Consider the following 7,784-nt stretch of genomic DNA (forward strand, 5'->3'; position numbering starts at 1 on the left):
GTACCAATGCCAATGGGGGCACGGCCTCTTAAGTCAGCTTTACTGAGATAATAGCAAACAGTAACAGCAACAAGATCAGTTCTGAGAAAGGGGTATGTTGTCCCGGGCCCAGTGAGATAGGGGGCCCAGAATTGGGTCCCCATTACATTAAATGTATTGGTAGGGGGCCCTTTCACATGACTTTGTCCCGGGCCCAGACAAAGCTTTTCAGTGGCCCTGGTGATAGCTGTGTGTAACGTAATAACACGGATAAAGAACAGAGAGGCACAACCACCAAATGTATATATCTTTTTTATTATTAATATTGATTTTCAGATGCCTTTTAACTTCAGAGCATATTTTATTATACAGCTATCACTTCCGTTTGTTTTTTTCTGTTGACAAGAGGACCTCAGTGTGACCACGCACACCTCACACACCCCCTCCCTACACACACACACACACACACACCGCCACACACACAGCACTGTCTATGACCAGGACACACACACACACATACACACACACTTGTGTGCCGCAGTTTCTGTCGCTTGTCTGGTTCCCATTAAAGTTCCCCCTCTGCCACCGTTGCATGAAGTAGTTCCTGAGTACCCAAACAAACAAACAAACAAACACACACACACTCACAAAGAGACAATATGCAGAAGAGAGAATATGAGGAGATATGCAGAAGAGATGAAATGAGAGGATGAAGAGAGGAGACGTGAAGAAGAGGAGAGTACAGGAGGAGAGAGGAGAGAACAGGACAGGGGGAGGAGAGGGGAGAGAGAAGAGGAGGAGGAGAGTAGAGTAAAGGAGGGGGTGCGGTGGGGGGGCTGGGATATGATAAAACCCAGGGGAAGTCTGCAAGAGTAGAGTAGAGTAGCTTTATTAATCCTCAAAGGGACATTGAAGGTGCACTGTGTAATATTTAGCTACTCTGGCCACAATCCTACATAGTGCCCCTTTAAGGGTATCCTTGCTGCCTCTCTCTCCCTTGGAGCGCCGCACCCTTCAGTCAGGTGATGCGGTCGGTCACCATGGTGAACGTGAATTGAAGCAAACGATATGTTGATAATATAGAGATAAATGTATATATCTCTGTGTGTGTGTGTGTGAATGTACAGTATGTGTGTGTGTGTGTGTGTGAATGTATAGTGTGTGTGTGTGTGTGTGTGTGTGTGTGTGTGTGTGTGTGTGTGTGAATGTACAGTATGTGTGTGAATGTACAGTGTGTGTGTGTGTGTGTGTGTGTGTGTGTGTGTGTGTGTGTGTGTGTGTGTACAGTGTGTGTGTGTGTGTGTGTGTTAATGTACAGTATGTGTGTGTGTGAATGTACAGTATGTGTGTATTGCATTAGGTTGAGTAGTGGTGAGACTGGTCTCTGTATACAGCACTGCTGCACTGGACATGTGGGAGCCAGTCTATTAGGTGTGGTCCACTCCGGTCCAGCACTGACAACCAGACACACACACACTCGCACACACACACACACACGCAAACACACACACACACACACACAAGTCTACTGTGGTAGGAAGTCCTTCCTTTCTCCCTCACACACTCTTCATGATGCTGCAGGAATACTCTGATACTCCACAACAGCAGAGGGCGCTAAACAATCACCCCCAGCATAATCACAGCAGGAGGGCATGGAGAGCAGGAGTGAGAGTGAGCAAGTGTGTGTGTGGCTGAATCTCAAATGGTGCACTTGTGCACTTTAGTGTTCATGTTTCAGTGCGTATGCCGTATTAGTTACGCACTGAAACATAGTGCCTGAAGTGCACAAGTGCGCCATTTGAGATCCAGCCTGTGTGTGTGTGTGTGTGTCTGTATGTGATAAGTTGCGCCACAGTTGTGATGCACAGCACCACTGTGTGGCTGAAAAGGGGAACTGCAAGCGGCCCTCCTCTCCTCTCCCCATCTCTCTCCTCTCCTCATCCCTCACCCTCCTCTCTCCTCACACACACTCACAACAGGCTGAGACACACCAGTGCCATTCACAACACAGATAGACGCGCGTGCCGCGCACACACAGCCCTGCTGTTGGACGGCCTGTTTGGTAAACACAACTAACTAACTATGTACGTACACGTCGATCACACAGCAGCTGAGCGGCGATCCTCGTGGCTGTTGGGAATACAGTACACTCCAGCCTCAGACTGAGACACAATGGGGCAAGTGGACATTAAAGGAGAACTGAGGGGAGGAGAATGGGGTATGTGGACATTAAAGGAGAATTGAGGAGAGGAGAATGGGGCATGCGGACATTAAAGGAGAACTGTCTGAGGAGAGGAGAATGGGGCATGTGAACATTAAAGGAGAACTGAGGAGAGGAGAATGGGGCATGTGGACATTGAAGGACATTGAAGAGGGGCAGAGTTGCATTAAGTAGGAGTAGAAGTATTTTTACAAACTCTTACGTGCCACATGTGTGGCAGCCATAGTGTCATTGGTTGAGGGAGTTGGACTGTAGATCACAGGGTTGCCGGTTCAATCCCCACCCTTCCCAATTCCTTCCTCCATCCATGGATGAAGTGGCCTTGAGCAAGGCACCTAACTCCACACTGCTCAAAGGAACTGTAACCAGCAATACCCTGTAATATCGGTAAGTCGCTTTGGATAAAAGCGTCAAGTAAGTGTAATAAAACACATATGTAATTAGAACAATAGTGGTATGTGTGACGTATTACAAAGTCGGAACCATGTAATATCATATCACTAGTGTTGTAATTACATCTGTAAGAGTACTTCTACTTTATACAACTCTGCGTAAAAAAGGAGAATAGAAAACAACAAAACGGTAATTACAGAAGAATGGAATGGGGCATGGAAACATTAAAGGAGAGTGTCACTGAGAAAGTAAAATAGACATTAAAGGGGAATGTCACTGAGGAAGTAAAATAGATATTAAAGGGGAATGTCAAAACTGGAAAAATCAAAAACAAAATCAGAGCCTCAGCAGGAGGAATCCGTTGCTGTCATGGGACTGATTGACGTAGACACACCCACATACACACATACACATACACAGGCACATGCACACACACATACACACGCACAAGCACACATACATACTCACACACACACACAGTCAATAGCTAGCCATACACCGCCTCAGGTGACATTAGATAGTGTATGAATGCTTTTCATATATCAATATGTATCAATAACCCCTCCCATACTCAATAGATAGGTTTCCTGTTTACAAACATTTGCACTGTGAGGAGGGGCAAGATGCTAAGCAGCCAATCACGTGACGTGAAAGCAGTTTCCAACCAATCAGGGGTTGCTGAGTGATCCTCAGCTGCACGTGCAGACAGTAAAGTTTGCATACAAGAAGTCCGCGTATAACCCCCAAGCCAACCCCACGCCCTTTTAATATGCGGAATCAATGACACCAACCCCCCCCCGCCCACACTCAATGATAATCGTTCCCCCGTATACTCAGTGAATGATCCCTCCCGCCACACTCGTTATATTTAAAGCACCCCCCCCATATCCCCTCCAAGTGAATGATCCCCCATACATTAAAGCGCCCCCCCCCCTCCATATCCCCTCCAAGTGAATGACCCCCCCCCCCCTGACACATTAAAGCACCCCCCCCTCCATATCCCAAGTGCAATGACAATTAAAAGCAAACAATTCATACAGATTACATGGATCCATACAGAAATTCCACACAAAATATAATAGTAATAATAATTTAAAATTACAAAAGAAACAAAAAAAACAAACCAAAAAATCTGAATAACATAAATTCAACCAAATTCAATCAAAATAAAACAAAAACACTATGATCTGAGGAAAGAGCACAAGCCTGTCAACACTCCAGACAGACCCCCAAACACACACACACACACTTTAAAGCAGACACCCCCCCCCCCGCGCGCGCTCAACCCTTACCCCTCCTCAAGTCCTCATGAGCCCTTGAAAACTGCTGTTGGAATGATAACCGACATCATTATTGAACAATTATTGAATTATTATTATTATTATTGACTTTTTTCAGTGTTCCCTCTTCTTTCATGAGATATGGAAGTACGATATGACTCGATGGCTGTGAATGAGAGATAATTACAGTGAGACTCAGACGCAAGGGGGAGATAGTGACAAGCATGCCCTTTGGTGAACACACACACACACACACAAACACACACAAACACACAAAAGCATCTTGTGTTAAAGGTTCAGTCAGACGAAGGGGAATGTTGAAGAGGAGTATTGGAGCATGGGGGACACTCATCTCTCTTACAGTCTGAGACTCCTCTGATATTTAGCCCAAAGGAAGCAAACAAATGTGGAGAACCCAAAAGAACAGAAAGAAAACATGCAGAACCCAAAAGAACAGAAAGAAAATGTGCATAACCTAAAAGAACAGAAAGAAACGTGCAGAACCCAAAAGAACAGAAACACAGTGTGGAGAACCCAAAAGAACGTAAACGTCTCTAGTGCTTTAGAGGATGCTTGGCCTGCTGTGGTTATGGAACGTATGGAACGACAATAACACAGACAGAAGACTCTGAGATCCTACAATGATCATGACCGCGCTCTACAGACGTTCTAGAATGACGTGGACAGACATGACTGCGTTCTACAGACATTCTAGAACAAACAGGAAGGTATTGATTCTGCAGTGAGGAATGATAGAGGAGCAGAGAGATGAGGAACAGAGAGATGACATAAAGATGGAAGAGGGAGAGGGGGATGGTAGAGGGAGAGAGAGATGGTAGAGGGAGAGAGAGATGGTAGAGGGAGAGAGAGATGGTAGAGGGAGAGAGGGATGGTAGAGGGAGAGAGAGATGCTAATGCCACCATCCGCACAGTAAGTAGAGTTATAGAGTGATGTTAAAGAGATGGTGACGACACCCTCAGAGTAAGAATGGTAGCCTATCTCCTGGGTTGGAGATGTTGCAACTCAACAGTGAGAGCGAAATTGGGAAAGAGTGCTGTCCAGTAAGAGCGATGTTGGATAAGAGTTACGTTGTTGCTAACTCTAACTCCATAGTGATAAGTGGTGTTGAATAAGAGTGAAGTTGTTGCTAACTCTAACTCCATTGTGATGGGTGGTGTTGAATAAGAGTTACGATGTTGCTAACTCTAACTCCATAGTGATGGGTGGTGTTGAGTATGGGTGTTGTTCCTAACTCTTACTCCGTAGTGACGGGTGGTGATGGGTAAGGGGGTGTTGGATAAGGGGGAGGTTATTGAGATCGTGGGTGACGGTGGTGTTGCTATCCTCAGAGTAAGAGTGACGCTGATGCTAACGCTAACACCAGAGTGATGGATGGTGTTGCTAACTCCATTAACGCTAACTCGCCAGCTCACAGAACCCCATTGTGGACCCCCATTGTTGAGTTTTATAGAAACGTGTGGGTTTATGGTGTGATGGGGTGCTGTTGCCATAGTGATGGGTGGTGTTGCTAACTCCAGAGTGATGGGGTGCTGTTGCCATAGTGATGGGTGGTGTTGCTAACTCCAGAGTGATGGGGTGCTGTTGCCATAGTGATGGGTGATTTCGAGTAAGGCACGGAGCTCCGTAGTGTTTGATCATTCATGCCGGCTGATTTAAAGTAGCGACGCGACAGACAGACAGACAGACAGACAGCAGACAGACAGACAGCAGACTGAGTGGCCGAGTGAGACACATAGACAGCAACAAGCACAAACACAAATAATACTAATCAATCAATCAATCAATCGATTAACTAACTATTTAAACAATGAACTAACTCATGAGTCATGTTGCACACGATTCCCTTTTCCCCCATCCCATGGCTCATTTCTCTCCCTCCCTCCCCCTCTCTCTCTCTCTCTCTGTCCTCTTCCCTCCATCTCTGTTGACATGATCGCAATAATCAATTTCCTCGGAGGACGTTGTCCATTAGCACCAGAACATATTGCACTAACAACCCCCCTCCTCGTCACCATCCTCATCATCAATGTTCTCAATGTCATCATTGTCATTGTCCTCATGGTTTCCATGGCAGCGCTGCAGGGCTGCTGCAGGTCAAAGTTCAGGTGTCCGCTTTTTTTACAATCCTTAATTTCCGTTTAATCCTTACATTTCCGTTTGTTTGTTTTCAATTTCCGTTTTTTTTGTTTTTCTTTCTGTTTCTTCCTGTCATCACGAGGTCAGCCCTGATAGCTCAACCCACAACGGTTTCCATGACAACGGTCAGGCATGGCCATTAGGAGATGCTTGACTAGCGCCCTCTAGACTTATGGAGGAGTAGTGCAACGGAGTAGTGCAGCCCAGTCGTACACACAGCAACGCAGCGGCAGAGTGCAATGATCAAAGTACAGTAAGTACATATAAATATAAATAAAAACCATAACCATAGTACACCAATCAACAATGCAAATGATACAATCATGTTTTTTTTGGAATATGACTGGATAATGTGACTAGTCTACAACTTAAATATTTTTGGTGATGCCGGTCCCTTTAATAATAAATAGCATTGGTGGTGTGGCCCCTGCGGCTAGCTAGCTGCACTCGAGCCACACACACAAACCCACACACACACACACACACACAAACACACAAACCCACACACACACACACACACACAAACACACACTTCGCTTCGACAGCAGAGCTAGCTAGCCACCTGGCTGCCTATTGCACGCTAGCCCTCTGGGGTTTTGGTCATAGGTGGTGCAGACACTCCTCTGCTAGCAACATGCATTAGCGTAGCACTAGCCTAGCATAGTGCGTGGCTAAAGAACAGGTGGCTTTGGTCATCGGTGGTGCACACTCCTGTGCTAGCGACATGCATTAGCGTAGCGCTAGCCTAGCATAGCGTAGCGCCTTTCCAGGGCTGAAGAGGGCTAAAGAGGGCCAGGGCAAGGCAAAAGCGGGCTTAAGAGGGCCAAACTTCACAAGGACTTTGGAGCAGGTTGAGCTTCAGGGGCTGACATCTCGAATTCTGACATGAAACACATCGATGAATCCAGACTCCACACACAAACACACACACATACACACTCAGTCATGCACACACACACACACACACACACACACACACACACACACACACACACACACACACACACACACACACACACACACACACACACACACACACACACACTCGCTGGTGTGTTGCAGTCTTTTCTCCACTCCTCTCTAGTCACTCCTTAGTTTGTTTGTTTAGTCAAAGTCTCCTTTTGCTTGTTGATTCTTCAGGTTTTAACTTTTTACTTTTGTTTTGATTTATAGTTATTTGTTTTGTTGTTGTTGTTTTTTTCTGCAATGATGCCAGGCAGCCCGTCTCTGTGCCGTCCAAGACAGCCTCCGGATTGGTCAGGAAGAAGCTGGAACGGGCTATGCTGATTGGTGGAATGGCATTCCTGGGCGTGGCTAAGGAGCGGGTTGGGGGCGGGCTTCAGTTGTGATGTAAGAGAGAAGGTCTCTGTTCATTGGTTGAAATGAAAGGTGTTCCTGTTTTCCCCTCGCTGTGACCAATCAGGTAACCTGAGGGTGGGGTGGGGGGGTAGGCATGTCCTGTTGCCATGTGGGCGGGACTTATGTGAGTAAGTGTGTGGGGATTGGGTGGAGGACCTGACGGGCCTGAGAGGGGAGGGGCATATGTGAGGAGCGGGGCATGGGGGGCATTGATTGGGTGAAGGCCTGATTGACAGGTCAGCAGTGCGAGGGGATTGGTTGGCTGGCCTGATTGGTTGGCGGGTCTAGAGGTCTAGAGTTTCTGTTTGCCGCTGAGGATGGCGCGATGCAGCTCTGGCGTCAGCGCTACGTAGCCCCCCCTGCTGGTGTCCAGGAAGAACAGCCGGTCCGACAC

At 46.8% G+C, this 7,784-nt stretch overlaps 1 protein-coding gene across 1 annotated transcript in view; it reads right to left on the reverse strand.

Annotated features, from left to right (window-relative positions):
• Window positions 1-3,900: 3,900 nt before the first annotated feature.
• Window positions 3,901-7,784, reverse strand: part of slc27a4 (solute carrier family 27 member 4) — a 47,258-nt gene continuing 43,374 nt past the window's right edge. Inside the window, exon 15 of the mRNA XM_063210752.1 lies at window positions 3,901-7,784. This exon is cut by the window's right edge and continues 56 nt beyond it. Within this exon, the coding sequence (XP_063066822.1) occupies window positions 7,683-7,784 (102 nt within the window). The 3' untranslated portion in view covers window positions 3,901-7,682.

The sequence above is a fragment of the Engraulis encrasicolus genome, chromosome 11 (assembly GCF_034702125.1).
Source record: "Engraulis encrasicolus isolate BLACKSEA-1 chromosome 11, IST_EnEncr_1.0, whole genome shotgun sequence".
Lineage (NCBI taxonomy): Eukaryota > Metazoa > Chordata > Actinopteri > Clupeiformes > Engraulidae > Engraulis > Engraulis encrasicolus.